The 20,977-nt window shown below is 32.9% G+C and overlaps 2 protein-coding genes across 5 annotated transcripts; one reads left to right on the top strand and one right to left on the bottom strand.

Moving 5' to 3' along the window:
• Window positions 1-410: 410 nt before the first annotated feature.
• LOC125060796 (phosphoglucomutase) lies at window positions 411-6,747 on the bottom strand. Its single transcript, XM_047665869.1, has 10 exons — window positions 6,475-6,747; window positions 6,161-6,242; window positions 5,380-5,579; window positions 4,848-5,004; window positions 4,046-4,234; window positions 3,525-3,725; window positions 3,225-3,432; window positions 1,824-2,007; window positions 827-906; window positions 411-619 (listed from the first exon to the last, which is right to left on the bottom strand). The coding sequence occupies exons 1-10, from the start codon at window positions 6,712-6,714 to the stop codon at window positions 481-483; spliced, it is 1,680 nt and encodes a 559-aa protein (XP_047521825.1). The 5' UTR covers window positions 6,715-6,747; the 3' UTR covers window positions 411-480.
• Window positions 6,748-7,630: 883 nt separating this feature from the next.
• Window positions 7,631-19,553, top strand: LOC125060799 (fatty-acid amide hydrolase 2-like). Of its 4 annotated transcripts, XM_047665876.1 has the most exons (12): window positions 7,660-7,760; window positions 7,869-7,940; window positions 10,623-10,856; window positions 11,773-11,896; window positions 12,743-12,914; window positions 14,524-14,648; window positions 15,112-15,201; window positions 15,888-16,116; window positions 16,601-16,778; window positions 17,274-17,396; window positions 18,131-18,268; window positions 19,288-19,553. In XM_047665876.1, the coding sequence occupies exons 3-12, from the start codon at window positions 10,632-10,634 to the stop codon at window positions 19,438-19,440; spliced, it is 1,557 nt and encodes a 518-aa protein (XP_047521832.1). In that variant the 5' UTR covers window positions 7,660-7,760; window positions 7,869-7,940; window positions 10,623-10,631; the 3' UTR covers window positions 19,441-19,553. The 4 variants fall into 4 exon arrangements, with proteins under 4 accessions (XP_047521831.1, XP_047521832.1, XP_047521830.1 ...); XM_047665875.1 differs by lacking the exon at window positions 7,869-7,940 and having other exon boundaries at window positions 7,631-7,760; XM_047665874.1 differs by lacking the exons at window positions 7,660-7,760; window positions 7,869-7,940 and adding an exon at window positions 9,684-9,736.
• Window positions 19,554-20,977: the final 1,424 nt, after the last annotated feature.

Genomic DNA, 20,977 nt, shown 5'->3' on the forward strand with positions numbered 1-20,977 from the left:
TATAACATTTATAAAAATCTTTCGCTTAACTAAATAACATTCCATTATTTTATTATTCTGAATTCAGTATAAAGTAACAATTCAAATGTATAAAATAACTAATCAATCTTGAAATATTAAATATCAAAAATCCTTTTAAAGTATTTATACAACTAAAGGCCGATCGTTTTTGGTATAGATTTGAAATATATTTTTAGCTTAAAATTACGTAATCCATTGCACCTTAATAATAATTTGTAAACAGGCAACCGTGTAAAAAGTTTGATAATCATAAACATAGATGGCGCTATTTGCAAAAATCTATTATATATAAAACAGATGAATAATACATGACAAATTATATAATTGATATAAAAAATCCCAATTTTTGAGTTTACACTCACAAACCACTGGAAATATTATTAAAAAAGTAAAAACAACTGGAAGTTTATTTTATAAAAAAATGGCAAATATCGTTATTTAATCGATCATTTATAAGGTTTATGTAATAACGGTAGGTTTGTCGCGGCCGGTGTACTTCTGTAGATCTGATATTTGCATCGCAACACTAATAAGTGGCGCTAGTTTCTCTTGAGCCGAGCCGAGGACATCACTAGCTTCGTACGAGTCAATGTATAATCTAAAAAATAATTAATATATTCGCATCGAATCTGGAACACGTGTTATTACTGTAATAGTAACTGAGCCAAACCTAGTACAATGTAAGTAATAGGCATAATATAATGTAAAAAGCAAATTGTCAATATTTAACAAACTACATATTATAATTGTCTTTATATTTCTGTGTTAAGGGATTTAGAATGCACATTTTGCACAGTCCACTAACCTCACAGTTGCTCCAGAGCTGCCTGTACCACTGAGACGCATCACAATGCGGGATCCATCTTCAAACACTATACGGAGACCCTGAAATTAATACAAATATTACAAATACTTTGAAGCTTCAAACAACAAAATCCAATTTAGTTCAGCTTATTTAATATATCGCTTACACCGAGCAACTAAAGCACTATTACGACTTTTTTAATGTTTTCTTATTATTGACCTCCTTAAGTGATGTACAATAACTGTAATTTTATTTCTACTTTCCTGAAATAGATCGCAACAAGCAACAACCATAAACCTAGTTTTAATTTAGATTGTAATTCCAATCATATCATAAAAGATGCGACAGTTTAAAAACAAATAAAAATGGTAATAATCTACTTCTGCTTCACCAAGGTCATAATATTTACGCGAATAGTACGTTGATAAATTATTACGTTCTAGACATTCGTCAAAATTACCGTCGTAATGTGCGGTTACTGTTTCGTCCGTAATTTTTTTTAAACAGTGCAACAATCGTAAAACGCTCTTCAGTCTAATTAGATAAATTACTGTAATGTATATTAAGTTATTTTTTGACTATTTACACTAAATACATAACAAAAATGTTTAAATCGTCGACAAATGTGTGCGTCTCGGCCTGACAGAAGTCATAACCTAATCTAAGCCGAAGTATTTGATTCTTTAATGTTCCGAGGATAATCTTTATTTAGCACACTAAACAGTGAGCAGAGGGGGGTGTAGAGGGGAGTAGAGGAAGGCTAGACAGACTGGCGCCGTAACGCATAACGTAACGAACCGGTTTACCCCCCCTAGTAAGAAGTTCAACAATTGTAGTGATAACTTTCTAAGCTTTCGTTTTAATTTTGATATATATATATATTTTGTATATGTAATGTACGTAATATCCTAGTAATAAAAGCATTACCTTCTTTTACTTTTACTGAAAAAAAAATTTGCTTTTACGACTTTGTTCCCGATATTTTAATAAGAAATACCTGCTTCATAGCGACGCTCTGATCTACTGGATCCATGTAGGAGAAGTTATCAGCCACTGACACTTTATACTCCTTCCCATTAGCAGAGTAACGGGAGCCTACAAAGCCAGGGGCCGTCATCTTCTTCTCCAGCTCTTGCATCATCTCGTTGCAGGGGTCGCTGGGGCACTCCTCGTAATCATATCTGTAATAGTATGTTTATAGTTGGGCCCTGTAGCAATTAAGACCTTGGAAATTAGAAATTCATCATAGAAACAATGAAGGTTCTACCAGTAAACTTGTGCCAAAGAGTTTGTCCGAAAGACCACTCCGATTCGCCATTGTTTTTTTTTTTATATTTAACGAATAAATTAATGAAAGTAAATAAAAGAAAATAAATAAATGCCAAAAAGGTTTCTTTTTAAGCATTTTCCTTCTGCTTTTGTTTTTTTAGTTAGTATACTTCTAGTGTTATATATGTAATTTTTACGTATTTATTTTAAATTATTAACTTTAATAATTAAAAACAATTTTTCTAATTATTCAAGTACAATGTGTCCCGACCAAGGAGGTTTTAATTCAATTTAAGTACACATGATCTGTGGTGAGCGCTGGTTCCGAGCCAATAGACCAATAACAGACTTTTTCCATTGACGCTATTTCGTACATACGAATTTGAGTAATATTTTGTTGGATAAAACTTTAGTAGCAAAAATGTCAAGCAACACCGACGATACTGATGAAAATTTAATTCCACCTGATATTAGAAACAGCTACGAAACTGACGAATAGGTAGTCTTTTGCCGGAAAAATCAAGAAAAGCGTACGACAAATGTTACCAAGACTTTATGACTTGGAAACCCATAACCATGAGATTAAATAAAGTAGTGAATGCAACTGCATATAATTAGGTATTAAAACACTCGTGTAATGTTATTTTGAAACTACACTCATGTTTTAATACCCTCTATTATATGACAGTTGCATAAACTACTATTTTTAATGTTCTTAAAGAAGTATGTATAGAAAAGTCTGTATTTCATTTCATAATTAGAATGAGATTATATAAATGGTATTTTAACATTCTCGTTTCCGATAAAGTCCAATAACATAAGTGTCGCATAGATGTAAGAACTCTTCAATAAGTCAAGTTAGTTTGTTAATCCAGCGTCGCAACCCCACTGCCCCAGTTAGTTATAAGCTCATATTTTAAAACATTAAAACCAGTTGTTACCCAGCTTCAAGTATTTCATTTAACATATATCTGAACTTAACAACCGCCACCGAACTTAACTCGGGATTTAAATTAAAAAGGCGCAAAACGAAGCCATGGTATATAATTGTTTTATGGCATGGAATATTGTAGTTAAATAGAACGATAAAAGTTATATTTATTATAATCATTTAATAATGACCACTCACCTGGTAAAGTAATTCCTGCCAAATTGTTGCCAGTGTTTCGTCAAAATCTCTTCCACAGAGAGTCCCGTAGCCGCGAGAACGGAGAGCCAAGCCAGTGCCGCCCAAAGCCCATCTTTCTCTCTCACGTGGTCAGACCCTGTGCCAAAACTCTCCTCTCCGCAAAGGGAGAGACGCCCAGCGTCCATGAGGTTGCCGAAATATTTCCAACCTAAAAAAAATATTGAGAAATATTTGACATAAACAAGATCGTGATTAGAGATAGAAATTACGACTTTAATAAAATAAAAAGAATTGTCTCACCAGTAGGCACCTGGAAGAACTCCTTTCCCGTGGCAGCAGCAACTCTATCAACGGCTGCAGCTGTGGGCATGCTCCTGGCGAAGCCCTTCACACCTGTCTTCTGGAAGTACGGGATGTGGTGGAGATTATTTGCCAGCACTGCTAGGGAGTCTGACGGTGTAACGAAAAACGCATCGCGACCTATTATCATGTTGCGGTCACCTGGAGAAATCAATTTAAAATTATTAGGATGTGACCTTGTCTATTGTTGGAATAATCCAGTTACACCAAAGAAAAAAAACAATAATAAATCTAAAACAATTCTCAGTTATAAAAATAAAATAAAAATCCTGAGTACTTAGTATGTTTCTAGCTATTAAAATAATAAATTAATGCAAAAAAAATAGTTCTGTTGGTAATAATAAAATTATAAATGCAGTATAATATAATATAAAAATATATTTTTATATTACAACATATATTTCAAGGCTAGGAGGTAAAAAGATTAATACAAACATACTTGGCAATAACTTAGTACTTACCATCACCATCAAACGCAGCACCAAAATCATAGTCCCCACTCTTGACCGCATTCACAAGATCAGCCGCATATGTCAGATTGGGATCAGGGTGAGCCCCCCCAAAGTCTTCCAAAGGTACAATTCTACGAACATTATTTCCTGTTGCTCCTAACTCATCTATGAAGATACGTTTTACATAGGGACCAGTTACTGAAAACAAAGTTTAATGAAATTTTATATAGTTTAAGAATAAAAATGGTGCGTGTACTTATGTACGCGCGTAAGAAGTTATACTTCTTTGGCTTTCTTTATTTTTTTTTAAATATTAAATAATTAATATTTAGCGTTAATAATTTAACAATATTTAATATTTAGTATATTATTCAATTATTAATTAATATTAATAATAGTTATTATTTATTATTTTATTAAATTATTAATTCAATTTAATAACTAGGTATGTTTAATAACCTTTTAACTAAGTAACAATAGGTCTTTGTGAAAAAGTATTGCTAAATTTCTTTGACAAAATAATTAAAACTCCTTTATTTGTTTAAAAGGTAAATGACAAATGTCATTATGGTCATTCAAAATTCTTGGCATAGCTGCGATTTGCGAACTATTTCTTTTTACGCATATTCTATTTCTTTTTACTTGAAGATTGTCTTATTCCTATCTCGCTCGCGCACCCTATAATCACACTAACAATTTTATGTCACAGGTGCGCGCGCATCGTAAAATTTCACTCTCATAAATTTTTCATAAAGCGCCTAAAGAAGTATAACTTCAAAAAGAAACATCCTATACATTAAAATATACTAACCTCCATTCATGGCATCAATAAGAACATTAAAAGCCTTTCGGCGCTCTGATCCTTGCAATAGAGCCTTGATTTTTGGAAAGTCAAATATCTCCTTCATATAATCCACATAATCTTTTACAGAGTCTACTATTTCAACAATAAATTCTCTATCTTCAACCTAAAACAAAAACTTCTAACGTTATAACTATTCATATTTTTAAGTTGAAACATCGAACTCATCTAGTTTAAAGTAAAAGTGTTTGTACAAACCTACTTACAGAAAATAAATCATTTATCATAAGGCAAGTGTCCATTATAAATGAATTTTGGTAGGTTTAATTTTTTATATCTGTGTAAATTCCTTAGCTATGAAATACATATATTATGTTTCTCTTTCTAAAGCAAAGACACTTTATAGGTTGCAGAGTCGAGTGACTGATGATATAATGTATTTTACATTTTTTAGTTGACAAAACCTTACATGGAAGGACTCTTTTTCTTAAAATTTTTTAGTCATAAATGTGAATGTTATTAATTACAAGCTAATGTCTACCTTAAATTTTTGTAGACCAATTTTATCAATATTGCACTGTATATCTGGTACAATTTTATATTGTTTGATTGCTGTACTGAGTTTATATATTTCATTTGTGGTGTGGTCAGGTGCAGGGCCCCCATTACTGCAGTTAAATTTGATTCCAAAATCATTGTCAATGCCACCAGGGTTGTGGGAAGCTGTGAGAACAATTCCACCTGAAACATAATTAAACCAAAATTCTGATAAATTGGTAAAGGAGAGTAGGGGAGAGATGTGATTAATGTATAATATTGTAGGTTTATTAAAGTAGCTTGATTCATACTTGTTATATTTATTTTTAAAAATAGGGCTTAAGAATATTTTGTAATGATAGCAAGATTTTAAAGTCTTCAGTAAAGTAATTATATATATGAACTTAGAATGTATGAAATTTAAAGTTTGCAAATTCTGCCACATATAATGACATGCAAATTTGTCTTAAAAGGTAGAATAGAAGATACAATCACAAAATGAGTCATATCATTATAATCAGTTATTTTATCACTACATCATCACATTATTAAAATATATTAATATGATATCAAATTAATAATAATTATAATGTTTCATGCAAATAATCATTAATATAATTTTTTTCCAAAAGTAGTACATTAAGATGATTTTTAAAAACTCTATACTATATTATTATACTATCTGTTGATAAGAACTATTTTTGGACTTAAGATATATTGATTAAATTTATATGTACTCTGATTTACATTTAAAATTTAATTACATTTAGTATCTTGTAATATACCTAAAGTTTTAAACTTCCTGATGATATGGGAAACAGCCGGTGTAGATAATATACCATTTTGTCCAACAATCAGCTTTCCAACCTGTAATTAATAAAGAGAAGTCAGTAAAGAATCCGAAAAGATTTTTTTAATTACCAAGAACACTGAATCACAAACCATTTCTACTTCTTATTTTAAAATTAATTAATAAATAAATATATATGAATTTTATTTCTATATTGTTGTATTATATATATTTAATTTCTAGTAAGAGTTCTCATGTAACTATAGATAGATATTTCTCGAAGTAATTTGCACTTAGTTTAATTCTTACCCCATTTCCAGCAGCAATCTTTATGATCTTATCAACGACTTCCTTGACAAGGTAGCGACCATCACCACCAACTACAAGCGTGGAACCGTTTATGGAATCTTTGTTGGCATCCAGAATACTTTGAACAAAGTTTTCGGTGTAGTTGTTTTGTACAAATACCTTAACTTTTTTACGCAAACCACTTGTGCCCGGCTTTTGGCCTTCGTAAGGGTTTGTATTAATTGTAACAACGCTAGACATTTTGTACAACAAAAGTGGCTTTACTACTAAATGTTCTAACTTCTAGTAGTTACACGTAGGTTGTAATCTGATAACTAAGTTCGTAAGGTCAAGAAATATTATTGTTGAAGAACTCAGCTGTTAGGACAATGTCAAACAAGGTCGCCGGTCGGACCCAAAGGCACAACTGCGGACAGCGGAGTGCGGACTGCGGACTGCCAAGTGCCATTTGTCAACTATCTATCAACAACTATCAAGTATCAGTATTCAGTATTAAAGTGTTTAATGTCTAATCACTATTGTCAACAATGTAGGCTATTTGACAGTATGAAAAATTAAGTGTTATTCAAACTAATCTGTATAAAAAGCGTTAAGAAGTAAATCTAAAAATGCATATTTAATAATATTAATATAATTAAATAATTAATTAATTATAATTATACTTATATTATTATTATATATTATATACCAGCCGCGCGAACAAATCCACGATTACGTTGCTTGCGAACACATAAACAAACGTCAAGTTTTTTACGTGTTAATAATCATTTATCATTCTGAACTTACTCAAATACACATATATTTTTAGTGGAACAGAAACAGTCTCCGATGTAATTAATATATTACATAATAAGAGGCACCAGAACGTTAAACAAAACACGAGATTTAATTTGATTTTGATCGGAATGGAAAGACGGCTGGATTGAAGATTCATATTTTCATCATAAGCCAACGAATCTAAACGAAATCATTACGCCTTCCTGTCTACGTTCCTATTCCTAGTTCTATCATCCTAGAATGTTCCCTATATTCTGCTTCAATAAAAGTCATAAAATCATTTATTTTGTCTAAAGATAAAAATGAATATGTATATAATTGTATTTATTTATTACAAATTATGCATATTAGTTAAATGCCGCCAGACATACCTATGCTTACCTTTCTGTTTGTCGTCGTCAGTCAGGTTACATATTCTGCCGGTGTGATACGTAATAAATGTACATATGATTTCACCGCGAACGAAATCGTGAAACAATATATTAATTAATAGTGTAAACAAAAAATAAGTGTGTTGTTACTACTTAATTACCTAATATATGTTTTAAAAAACATAATTGGATATAAAAATACTTAATATGCGCACATTGTTCGCATAATAATTATTTTGTTTGCAGTCTGAAGACTTAATTTATTCACAATTCTTACTTAGTTTTATAGAAGAAAACTAGTGATTAAATTTATAATAGGTAAGTATGGGACAACAGCTTCCTAGCATTTAGACATTTAAAAATTGATCTTTATAATGTATATTTAATTGGGTTTTACATTATGCGTTTTAAAATAATTAACTTTTAATTATTTTTAAACTGATCAGATTATAAGATATGTCATATACAAAAACCAAGGACAACATAATATTAAATATATTACCATTTATTTATCATCAATCATATCAAATAATAAATAACAAGTTTTTAGTACAAAATCAAAAACAGTTGTAAATATGTATTAATTTTCGATTGATTAATTAAATGAGATTTGCGGAATCGGTTTTTAAAACGTTTAACAATAATTTTGACTAAGTAATATTATTTATTTAATTGATTTATTTTAATAAATAAAATAAAAAATTCTCATATAAAATATAGATTTATATGAAACTTATTACGTAGTATACAAGGTTAATGAACTAATATGTTACTTGGGCAACGTTCTCCTTTTAGTTGCAGTCGATGCAACCACAGATTATGCAATTACCTATTGCTTTATTTTTGTAAAACATATCTAGTTTTAAAAAAAAAGTAGGTAAAGAGATATTGTCAGAATACAAATATTAATATGATTGGTTTCGATTTGATTAATATATGATTAGTAGAAATATATATATAATATATTATAGTTAATAGGTTGACGGCCCTAGGTAAGAGGAGAAACTCTTACCCTTAGAGGAGCAAAGGGACAGTTTTAGGGACTACAAGCAGACCCAACACGACGAGACGTTTCCTGTACACACAGGTCTTATGTTTAACATATAAATTTTCATGAAAATCGCCTCCGTTTAATTTAATTACTGTAACACGGAAACACGCAAAGATTTATATCTAATATATAAAATTCTCGTGTCATATTGTTCATTCCCATACCCCTCCGAAACGGCTCGACCGATTCTTATGAATTTTTTATGCATATTCAGTAAGCTTGAGAATCGGCCACTATCTATCTTCAAAACCCTAAGTGTTGTTCACCCCAAAAAAAATTTCTTTATTTTTTAGACCAAAAAATTTGTTTTTATTATTTTATGAAAATATATACAACTCTACGATCAACTCCTATTTTTTATTTGTTATTTAAGAACTTGAACTCTGAGGTTTATATAGAGAAAACTCACAGAAAAACCTAAAAAGTTTTCATTCCGGAAAACCGAACAGTCTCTGGTAGCATAGCAAAATGTTCCATGTTCCAAATACTAATATATATATATATAGTTTGTTGTTCGTTATCCACTAAACCGGTCTAAACCACGGTAGTCATAATTTTCTTTAAATATAGGATTTACAATATCTTAACCAACATGGTAATAATAATAATAATTAAAAATGCATAATTAGAAAATTGAACGAAATTTTAAAAGTTTGGTCCCTGTGGCAGTGTACCTTTAATACTGGCATTACCCCGCAAATCTAGCAGATTATAACTGAGATTTGTTTACTATAATTGAATTCAGTGTTTTGACTTAAAGTTAGTTAAAACTTGATTTCCTTGAAGTGAAGGTGAAGCGGTCAATTATTCATCACAATGGCGTAAGTTGACAAACTTGTTATTCTTTTGACGCTCGACTGATCTACTACACACAGTTTAATCATAATCTGTCTATACTCCAAGTTTGATTTTGATTCTTTGGAGTAGAGACCCTTGGGCCGTCAGGTTCAAGTGCACAGTTAATTAAAGATTTAGGTTGGCGCCTGGTTGCACCCCAGAGCTGGTGCTTTCCTCGATCAACGATTAAGTATCGCAATACACCGAGGAAATGCCAGCATTAAAGGTATGTCACAGGGACCGAACTTTTAAAATTTGTTTTAATTTTCTGTTTATCCAATTTTAATTATTATTATTATTACTATGTAGATTAATAATATTGTAAATACTGCATATCTGTATGTTGAAAATAAGTACATTATTGTATCTAGTTGTTATCATCAGTAATTACTTTTCCACCTGGAAGCCTAATTAAATTAAAATAATAACAAGAATTTCACATGAGAAAATAAAGAAAGAAAAAAACTTTATTATACATAATAAAAAAGAATGGAGGATGCCCTAGCAAATCATCAAACAACACTTATTTTAAAACAAATATCGCAAATTAATTAGAATTAGCCTGTCTAGAACTAGTCCCAGGCCCTTTTATCAACTAGATAATCGTTAACTTTATAGTAAGCCTTTTTACACAGCTTTTCTTTAAAACATTTCTTAAATTTATTAAAAGGCAGAGATAAAAGAGCCTCTGGGATTTTATTAAAGAAGAGTATATATATATTTTATAAAAAATTAGTACTCTGTAATTTCCACGTCCACAAATCCCTACGTAGTTGTATACAATTTCGATGTAGTCCTCTAAAAATCCGTAACGCTGTCGTAACTTTGCAATCGCGCAATACAAAAACTAAACGTTGAGGTCAGAATCGCTATTAAAAATTACAAAGTACCAATGCTCGTTTTCGACTTCAATTTAAATTCTTCCACACACCCTTACACATATTCACACACCCACAACCACTCATGCTTTAGTTTTATTTTGTATGTGTGGAGGGTTGGTGGACTGTATGTAATGTTATAGGCACCAGCCGCTCACGAAGATGGTCAATACTTGCAGCATGTTCCGTAAATGCAGTAATGTGAACAGACAATATTTTTTTGCCTTTTTGCAGATCATCAAAATGTCAATTCTCCGAGCGTTATGTTCCCGTATACGACTCTTCCTGGATATAGTAATAGATTTTATATTCTCCTTATACTGGGAATGCAAGAATAAAAAGTTACCAGACTTGGACGAAAAGCACGCATATCTCGCAGACAGTGCTGTATCCTTAGCACAGAGGATTAAATCGAAGCAATTGAAATCTGAAGATCTGGTTAAAGCCCTTATTGAGAGGATAAAACAGGTAAAAATAGCTGGAGCAATATTATTAAAATACCATCCGTAATACCTCGAAGTCCGTTCCATAACTGAGCGTTTTTCAAGGCAGTTTTTGCCGCGCACCACCACTATGTGGAACCAGCTACCCACTGAAGTATTTCTGAACCAATTCGAATTAAGGTTGTTCAAGAAAAGAGCGTACCAATTTTTGAAAGGACGCCAACGCACTTGCGAGCCTTCTGGCAATGTGAGTGTCCATGGGCGGTATCACTTAACAACAGATGAGCTTCCAGCCTCCTGTTGCAAAAAAATTGTGGCGTCATTTTATTACATATGTCAATATGGTCAATATTCATTTCTGCTGCGTTTACACATCAATAAATATTGACGAGATCTCAAGGATCACGATATATATTGATAGTCTGACCCCTGCTATGGAGTTTATTTTATGCAGCAGCATATAACCACAAAATATATTTAACAACAAATTATCTACACATTATACTGAGAAAATTAAAATCGAAGAACTGCTAAAGCAATTATTAAATCAGTGGCGCTTCAAACTCTTTATGTCATGGCATCTCTGAATCTATTTCATGATCATTTTTAAATCTAATAGGCAAGTAGGTGATCAGCCTCCTGTGCCTGACGCACGCCGTCGACTTTTTGGGTCTAAGGCAAGTCGAATGTTTAACGATCTCACGCTAAAGCCACTAGGCCAACACTGTTTAATTAAAAAATGAAATAGTTACATTATCAGCGAATTTTATAGGATATATAACATTATTTTTATGGTACAGTCATAATTAATATAAACATTAATTTTAATTTACCTGTATACAGAACAAATATTTCTCTTCAGAAATTATATCAATATTAAGGATTTGAATCATAAATTAAAATGGAAAAAGAATCTAACATTTACGAAAACTCTTTTTTAGGTGAATCCAATTTTAAATGCAGTTGTAACAGAAAGATATGAAGATGCCCTAAATGAGGCTAGAGAAGTAGACCGGCAGGTCAGTGCTGGCCTTTCCGAACAAATGGCGAAGAAACCGTTCCTGGGTAAGCAGTTTTATATAGATTTTTGCTAAATGGATTATATACGATCATAATTCCAAATTCCAAGGTAAACCCGGTATCGTAACGGTGAGAGGAAGACTCTGTATCTGTTTTATGGTCTTTAGGTAGGTGATCAGCCTTCTGTGCCTGATACACGTCTCCTGTTCTGGATATGGCATTTTCCTAACGATGTTTACTTAGTCGTAAAGACAATTAATTGCGCCATTGTTAAAAATCTATTAAGTAACAGAAAGCTCTTCAATCCTTGTATACTTCCGGTACTAACATATGAATCTCAAATTTGAGAGCCCACTCGCAGCATACAAAGCTACAGATGTGTCAAAAGTTGATAGAACGATGTGGGAAGAAAAGGATAGACAAAATAAAGAATACAAGCTATATCCTAAGAAAAACAACACATCGCATCAGGAACAGAAAAGTGGAGCAAAAAAGTGGAGCTAAACTGGTGCCCAAGGTACAGCAAACGAAAAAGAGGAAGACAACTTAGAAGGTGGATAAACCTAACTAAAGAAACAGCAGGTAGTACATGGCAGAGAGTGGCACAGTGCAAAGAGGAATAGCGGGATTTGGAGGAGGCCTTCGCCAAAAATAGGCACACAGCTACAGAAAAGAATATTGAAATAGAAATGTGTTTATATGTATAAGTATCTGAAATAAAAGGCTATTAGTATTAAGAAAAATGTATTAGTGCATACCTGCGTTTCAAAGCCACAACCACAGAGCCTACTTAATCACTAAACTACTTTCAATGGAATCTTCAAAAACACCAACAAAAAGAAAAAATGTTCGAGAGATAACTTATTATTGTAATATGAAATTTTGTAACAGGTGTCCCATTCACAATGAAAGAGAGTCAAGCATGGAAAGGCATGCCTTTGACCCTTGGGCTTTGGAGTCGCAGGAACGAAAGAGCTGTAGAAGATAGCGAGGCCATCATAAGGTTGAGGGAAGCAGGTGCCATTCCCTTAGCCGCAACTAACCTGCCAGAACTTTTAATATGGTAAGTTTTATTCAATCTTATCTGCTTTATTCTACACAATTTATCATTGCAAAAGCTTGATTAAAACCACAGCGTGGAGATAGTGTATCGTCAGTGACCCCGTCTTAACTTCAAGAAAAAAGGCACTCACGTCACTCACTACATGTTTATAATAATAAAAATATGACAAGGGGGCCGATGGCTGGCCATGCGTCATACTCGTGAACGCGTGCTGCTTGTGGTGACTGGTCGTTGAATTCGTGTATGCGGTGATATTAGTTATTTTGACTATGTATTTGCGTGTTGTTCCCATTCCCATGCTCCTATTTCACCATACCTCCTGCTGATAGAGGACAAATCTTTGTTTTTTATTTATTTTATTATTATTAATTACTTAAGATGTCATGTGGAACATGGTGTAATGGTTGCAGCTCCTTACAAACATTGAGTAAGACAAAAAACTTGGCGATTAAAAAGAGTTTATCGCCAGTTCTTCTCTTCCGTTCTACGCCCTTGATTTGAGATCTGGCAGTAAAATTTAAATCATTTCATATATATTTATTTTATGAAATTCATAAGTCTACATTTTGTGACCTATAATAATCTTTTTATTTACGAAAAATAATATTATAGGGAAGAGAAATTTAATCTAAACTATACAGAAAAATAATTGCTTAAAAATTAAATACGAATAAAAGATTTTTTTTAGTATTCATAATGCTGGCAGTATTTCTTCCGAGGAAAGCACCAGCTCTACGGTCACCAGTTTTCTCTACCAGGCCCCATCTCCAATCTTTGACTAACTTTTAACTTGCTCAATACTATAATGTAGTTTTGATTACGAAACGAATGTTGAAAAACGTGTATTACTTCTATTGTGTAATACGACGTGCGGTTTTAGATTTAATTTTTTATATTTAAGTATTAAAGATATAATATTTAGTTGTGTGTATGAATGTATGTGTGTCGTAGTTTATATTAATATCTACTAATCCTATATTTCTCCAATAAGGCAAGGAACATTTCACGTGTAATTAAAGAAACTATTTATTTTATGTAATAAAGCAAACGGACTCCTGTCCGCGCCTGAGCCTCCTGGCTCACTTGATGTTAACTGATAGTGACACTCACACTTTCAAAGCTTGCAAGTGCGTTGCCGGCCTTTTCAGAATTGGTACGCTCTTTTCAAGGACCCTAAGTCGAATAGGTTAGAAAATAAGTACCTACTCTCTGATGAGGAAAAGAATTACGCAAATAAAGTAATCATTACTTAGCGTGTGATCTGCCCTCTATGCCCGGTATGATACCGATTTATGAATTTATTGAACTTGTAGCAAAAAACCAGTGACTACAACCTTATAGGCTTATACTTCTGGATCTCAGACTAATGTATCTATTTTGTGATATCTTTTTTCTCATAAGCAAGTAGGTGATGAGCTGTGCCTGATATATGCCGTCAACTATTTATGTCCAAGGCATGCCGGTTTCCTCACGATGTTATTCGTACCATATTCACCTGTGACTTCAACAACGAGTCGCACGTTGACTAAGCCAACACTTAGCACTTCAAAAGAAAGCTCTCAAAACTCAGATTAAGAATACAGAAATTGAATTAATATTATATTTACAGGCAAGAAACGCGTAACCCAGTGTACGGAATGACAGTTAACCCCCAACACACGGGTAGAACTCCTGGTGGTTCCAGCGGAGCTGAAGCAGCCCTCACTGCTACTTACGCAACTTCTATTAGTCTTTGTAAGAACATAGTCTGTTTTTGATGTAAGGGTAGTTAAACGGGCAGGAGGCTCTCTTGGTGTTAAGTGATACCGCCGCCCATGGACACATTGCCAGAATCCTCCCGAGTGCGTTGCCGGCTTTTTAAGAATTGGTACGCCCTTTTTTGTAGGACCCTAAGTCAATTCTGATACTTATTCGTTGAGGGAGGAAAGCATCAGCTCTGGGGTCACCGATACTATCTATCTGGCGCCAACTTAAATCTTTAATTAGATCTGCACTTGAACACCCCTTGGCGCCTGTGCACTTGATTCGCTACTCCGAAGGGAACAAAACACAAGCTAACGTGTCCACACAAGTAGCATACCATACCAAAGCCTGTCCCATCTTTCAAAGGATCAACGACATCCCATCCGGACTCTTGCCATCGACTTGCTTATCTGGTATTATACAAAATTATTCCAAAGAGTATTTTATTGTATAGGTTCTGATATTGGAGGCTCAACTCGGATGCCGGCCTTCTACTGTGGAATGTTTGGACACCATCCAACAGCCAACACAACATGTGTGAGAGGTAATATTAATTTAAAATGATAATAAAATATACTGGTTATGGGAAAAATTTATTAAATTATAATAATTATAGATAAGCGTTCGTGCTAAGAAATTTAGCAATTTTTGAAGTTATATTCTTTTGGCGCGTTAGGAAAAAATGATGAGAGTAAATTTATAGGCGCGCACACCGTCTCAAAAAACCGACACCCTGAAGTTAGCTATAGTCAAGATTATAGTTTTTTCTACAAACAACAATAATTTTTGAAAATATTTTTATCTTGTTACGCCAAAGAAGTATAATTTCTAAGTAAAGAACTCACACGTTTTTTTTAATATTACAGAATAATATAATAGAAATCATGGTATTACATTTGAAAACCACTGTGGTCTGTATTAATGTACCTTCTTGCTAGGAGCGCGACAAATGCACGTAAAAATAGTTCTTCAACTAAGAAATGAAACATTCCAGAATAAATCAGTCTTATAGTCAACTAAAGTTTCCATTCTTTCTGTCCAATTGTGTTTACGCCTTGATGAAAAGAGACAGAAGGCTTTAGTTAAAACGACTTACAATAAATTCAAAGCTAATCTTCCTTTAACGTTACATTAATATGTATAAAGCTTGTAACTGTTCCTTGTGACAAGCGTGTAATTAGTAATTTCGTGTTTTTTGATATACAGTAATCAAAGACAATATTTTTATAGGCGTCCTCTTTCGTGAGGGCAACGAAGACTCCATGTTCTGTCTGGGCTTCATCTCCAGGCACGTGGAAGATTTAGTTCCTCTCACCAAGATAATAACGGCCCAAAAAGCTGATAAATTAAATTTGGATAGAAAAATTAATTTGAGGACTGTAAAGTTTTATTATTTGGACTCGAGCAATGACTGTCTTGTCAGCCCGTTGCGATCTGAAATGACACAGGCGATAATGAAGTGAGTATCTACTATTGTTCTATTCTATACGAGGAAATGTCTTGAAATATATTTAGGATTTTAATATAAGTGGCTAATTACTTATGGAAAGCCTTAACTCTAAAGGATGTTTTAGTATTAATATAGATATAGATCAGTATCACATAGATGTTTTTGAAGTTATACTTCTTTAGGCGCGTTATGAAAAATTGATGAGAGTGAAATTTTAGGAGGCGCGCGCACCTGAGACACAAAATTGTCAGTGTGATTATAGCGTGCGCGAGCAAGATGGGAATAAGACAATCTACAAGTAAAAAGAAATAGAATATGCGTGAAGTTAGCAGCTATGCCAAGAATTTTGAATGAACATAATGACATTTACCTTTTAAACAAATAAAGGATTTTAATTATTTTTTCAAATTATAAGATTATATTCCTACTTAGTAAAAAAAAAATTTTTTAGTTATTTTTAAATAAAACTTATTTAATTGATTTTCGTTTCCAGGGTCGTTGAGAACCTGAGAGGGAACCTTAAAGTGGAAGTTCAGCCATACCATCACAAGGGTTTTGATTACATGTACCGTTTATGGAGTTACTGGATGAGCAAGGAGGCTGGGAACTATTTCAAGTTGGCAACCAACAGTGACGTAGAACTTAATGCGTGGGCTGAAATGGGAAAAAAGGTAAGTTATGTGTCAGAACATGCGAACTTTCGATTGTACCACCATGTATAGGTTAAAGACTACCTAGAAGACAAAAACGCGTGGCAATAGTTCTAGTTATATTGTTATAATTTGTTTTGTTATCTTTGAAGTGTTGTGAATATGTGTGTAATGTGGTAAATCACAGAACAGATTTTTTTGTACTTATGTTACTTTAATGACGTTGTGGTTTATGACATTTTCCTTTTAATAATTGTAATGTAGAGGGTGGGTAAAATTTGCTGAGTTTCTTGCCCGTTCTTCTCAGAACAAGGCCTCCTGGTAGTTTTGCGAACGGATGGCGTAGTCTTGCTCTTTCGCGAATTTTTCGAAAACGTTTTTGACATTCATAAGCATGCCCTAAGACGCATCTAAACTGAATTAACGTATTTTGATTGATTGATAAAAAAATTGTACCATATTCTTGCAAATGAATTATTATTATCATCATCATTATTATTAATACAATCGTTTCAGCTCATAGGAATGAGCAAGCACTGTCTCTTCCTCATATTGCGGTGTCTGGAGCTGAGAGCGTTCCCTCAACTGGACAGCGTGTGGGCGGAGAAAATTACGCAGGAGCTAAAGGATGATCTGGCTGTAAGATTTGCACAATGCTTGTTATGATGTTTTAGATGGAACACTTTCACTGAGTGCTTACCTCAGTCAGTTGTTTCTTATCAGCTTTAGCATTATACTGAATATACCTAGAGGTGTAGATATACATAATATATGTTTGTACTATACAGTGTGTAATATATTACAGCGGCTTATGGCCATGTGTAATACCTTTTCAGAATCCCTATTAAATGCGCCAAAACTTGTAATACAGGGTCACTTTTCGGTAGAGTAATTTTTTTTCACAGTGGGGTCTGAAGTAAACAAAAAGTTTTGATTTCAAAAGAATTTTAGCGTATAACTTAATATTATCTTCAATACACTCAATAAACAACTATAAATAGTATGTCTAACGTAAGGGGGGCTCATCAGTACCAATCTACTGGATATTATGAAAAAGATACAGGATGTAGATTTTTTCGAATTTTAATAAGAATTAGTAAAAAAACGTCTATTTTCTTATAAAAACGCAAAATAAATTATAACTGGGGGTTGATCTTAGAGACCCCCCCTAGAACAATTTTTTCCAGCTGATGACCTCATCTATCCCCTATTTGCGTTTGATCCACGACTTTTTGACCACCCTGTATATTTAATATAAAGGAAGAATAACAGAACCATTATTAATAAAAGATACCGGAGTTTATTGTTAAATATAGAGATTGTAGTTTAAATAATAATGTAAATAAATTGTACTTAATTTGGTATTTATTTAGAACAAACTTGGCGACAACGGAGTTCTTCTAATGCCGAGCGCGCCCCATGCGGCTCCCTACCATTACTCATTCTACCTTCGACCCTATAACTTTGCCTACTTTGGTATCGTCAATGCGCTCAAACATCCAGCAACTCAGGTAAATAGTATTTATATTCTTGGTTCAGGTGCTTACTAAGAAGTTTTTGTGACGATTTGACGTAAAGCAAAAAAAAGATCAAACTTAACTTAAGCTCTTACATGAGTGACAAATTAAGTCTATTGTTGTTGTCTATGTATATTTTTTAAATTGTCTATTAGTATATTACTTTAAGTAGTATTTACGTGACCACAGAGGGCGCTGAAAGATCTTCAAATAATTTGACGAATTCTTACGCTCTGCTTAATCACATGGAGAATTAAAGAAACCTACGTTGTTGTTTGGATCTCTTTTGCTATTGAATAATTCTATAAGTTTCAGTCGCATCTTATACATTCGCGACGTTGCCGCACTTACACGTTGTAGTCGCCATTCAAATATTGGCAACCTCGCGTAGGCATCAGAGCGTAGGAAAAATTTTTAAAGCGATATCTGTTCGCGAGCTTCAAGCGAGTTTTCAAAACATTTCGATACCGATTGTAAAATCCATCGTCAAATTTTTATTATTACCACAGGAGTTTATTTTAATTGTCTTTGGTACCACTGAATAAATTACCGATAGTAGTGTTTATTTTGCATGGGTTTTAACTAATGCTATATATCTTCTAAACAGTATCTTTGAGACTATATTATGTATTCGATAAACTTTTCATATCATATTTATTTTCAGCATAGGTCAAAGTTTAACTAAAAATATTACCCTTTCAATACTCTTACGAGATCACTGTGCAGTTTTTTTTGTATTTAATATTATTTTAAATCTTGATGGCTGGAAGTCATCCACGGCCCGTTCACAAGACATAATTTTGGCAACTAGCGAACTGTGGAATCGACTCTCGGTGGTTGTCTTCCCTGGGTGATACGGCTCCCAATTGTTTACTAAAAAAGAGTATGCTCCTCCCTCAAAATCCAACAAACGTTGGCAAAGCCAACGCACCCACTAAGATAACTGTAGGTACTTCGTAGTCCCGTAATAATGAAAAAAGCTAAACTAATAAAATTCTTTAATTTTTTGACAGGTTCCCCTGGGCACCAATAGCAAAGGATTACCATTGGGACTTCAAGTCCTTTCAACGCCATACAACGATGCTGTGTGCCTTGAAGTTGCGAAATATCTAGAAAAAGAATTCGGCGGCGCCATAATGCCTTGTGCAATTAAGAACAAAGCGTAGGCATTACTTTTCGTGTTCTTCTGGAATATGTAATAGATATACGTCAAAAAGTATTTTTTTAAATTTTGTAATGTCATGTGATTGTCGATTGTTACTTAGATTTTAAGGTGAGGTTAAAGGGGAATATTTTGTTAAATGTTACTGGCTGTAAATATTTAGACTTTAGAGTTATTAAAAATATTTTGATGGCTATAATTTTTTTTTGTTTAATTTTAAAATTAAAAACAAGTTTTACACATGTATAAATAAATAAACTTAATTAGGCGGGGCACATGACAAGAGGAACAGAAAAGTGGACCAAGAAAGTACTAAACTGGTGCCAAAGGTACCCATAAGAGGAAGACAATTTAGAAGGGGGGTAAATCATATTAAGGAAACAACGGGTGGTACATGGCAGAAAGTGGCACATTGCAGACAGGAATAACGGGATTTGGAGGAGGCCTTTGACAAAAAGGGAAAATAGGTATCTAGAAAATAATGACATGATAGAAATATAAATGTGACTGTCTGAAATAAATTACTTTTATTACTTATTATTGTGCGTTTTCCAATTACAGCACTAGAGCGCATTTTGCGGCATAATGCTCAACGTTGAGTGTTCCAACTACAGCAACGCTTCGCACAATTGAGCACTCTCAAAACGAATGCTCTCGCGTGCTTCTCGCAAACAATACCAACACAGTGACAGAAAATTGACCAGTATTTTTCTTTAAGTTGGCATTTATCGAAATTTTCGTTAGTAAATATTATTTATTGTTGAAAAATTTGTAAGGCTTTCGTTTCGTCGTAGATTTTGAAAATAATTAAAGTTATTTCAAACTGCTAAAAAAAATAAATATTAGTATGGATGAAGGTATAAATAGTTACTTTTTTAATATTCCACATTTAAAATATGAATACTAATCTGTAAACAAATTTATTTTACAGGATTATACTTTAGAAAAAATTGCAATGGTTTTGAAAAAGTATATATTTTTTTTAGAAATCATTAAAAAATATTACTTAAAACGTAAATGATGTAAACTTCTTACATGAAACTAAAGGTTTTCTATTATTTCAATAAAAAAAATGTTAATGAAATAATTTGATGATTAAAATAAGCGTAAAAAGTTTTCAACCAATTATTATTGTTTACCACATTATTTATACATTAATGAGGTTGCTAACTCAAATCATAACATTTTTTTTTACAACACTGACTTAGCGCACTCTGCTGATGCATTTGAAAACTAATTCACGTTCCAATTAAGCTTCAGAATTATGCGGCATTGTGCGGCACTGAGTCGCAAAATGCTCTGTAATTGGAAAACGCACAACATCATTATTTTACACAGATAAAAGAATGTGTTTTAATATATTTTCTTTGTCTATAAAAGAGCTTATCGTCGTGGGTTTTTATTTGTATTTGACTATAAATGACTATCGATGAAAACGACCATGACGTCATGTAATTTGTAATAAGATGTAAAAATTACTTAGTGCAAAGTCAATCCCTGTAGATTTTATTGCAGACACAGAAACTGGATGTAACGAATCC

The sequence above is a fragment of the Pieris napi genome, chromosome 22 (assembly GCF_905475465.1).
Source record: "Pieris napi chromosome 22, ilPieNapi1.2, whole genome shotgun sequence".
NCBI lineage: Eukaryota > Metazoa > Arthropoda > Insecta > Lepidoptera > Pieridae > Pieris > Pieris napi.

Bases quoted from the DNA above. Each gene is read 5' to 3' on its own strand.
- LOC125060796 (XM_047665869.1), bottom strand. From the start codon at position 6,714: ATGTCTAGCGTTGTTACAATTAATACAAACCCTTACGAAGGCCAAAAG. The intron at 5,005-5,379 runs GTAGACATTAGC...TTTTTGTTTTAG, and splicing joins TTGGTCTACAAAAATTTAAG to GTTGAAGATAGAGAATTTAT. The intron at 2,008-3,224 runs GTGAGTGGTCAT...ATACTATTACAG, and splicing joins GGCAGGAATTACTTTACCAG to ATATGATTACGAGGAGTGCC.
- LOC125060799 (XM_047665874.1), top strand. The intron at 14,649-15,111 runs GTAAGAACATAG...TTTATTGTATAG, and splicing joins CGCAACTTCTATTAGTCTTT to GTTCTGATATTGGAGGCTCA. The intron at 16,779-17,273 runs GTAAGTTATGTG...CAATCGTTTCAG, and splicing joins GGGCTGAAATGGGAAAAAAG to CTCATAGGAATGAGCAAGCA.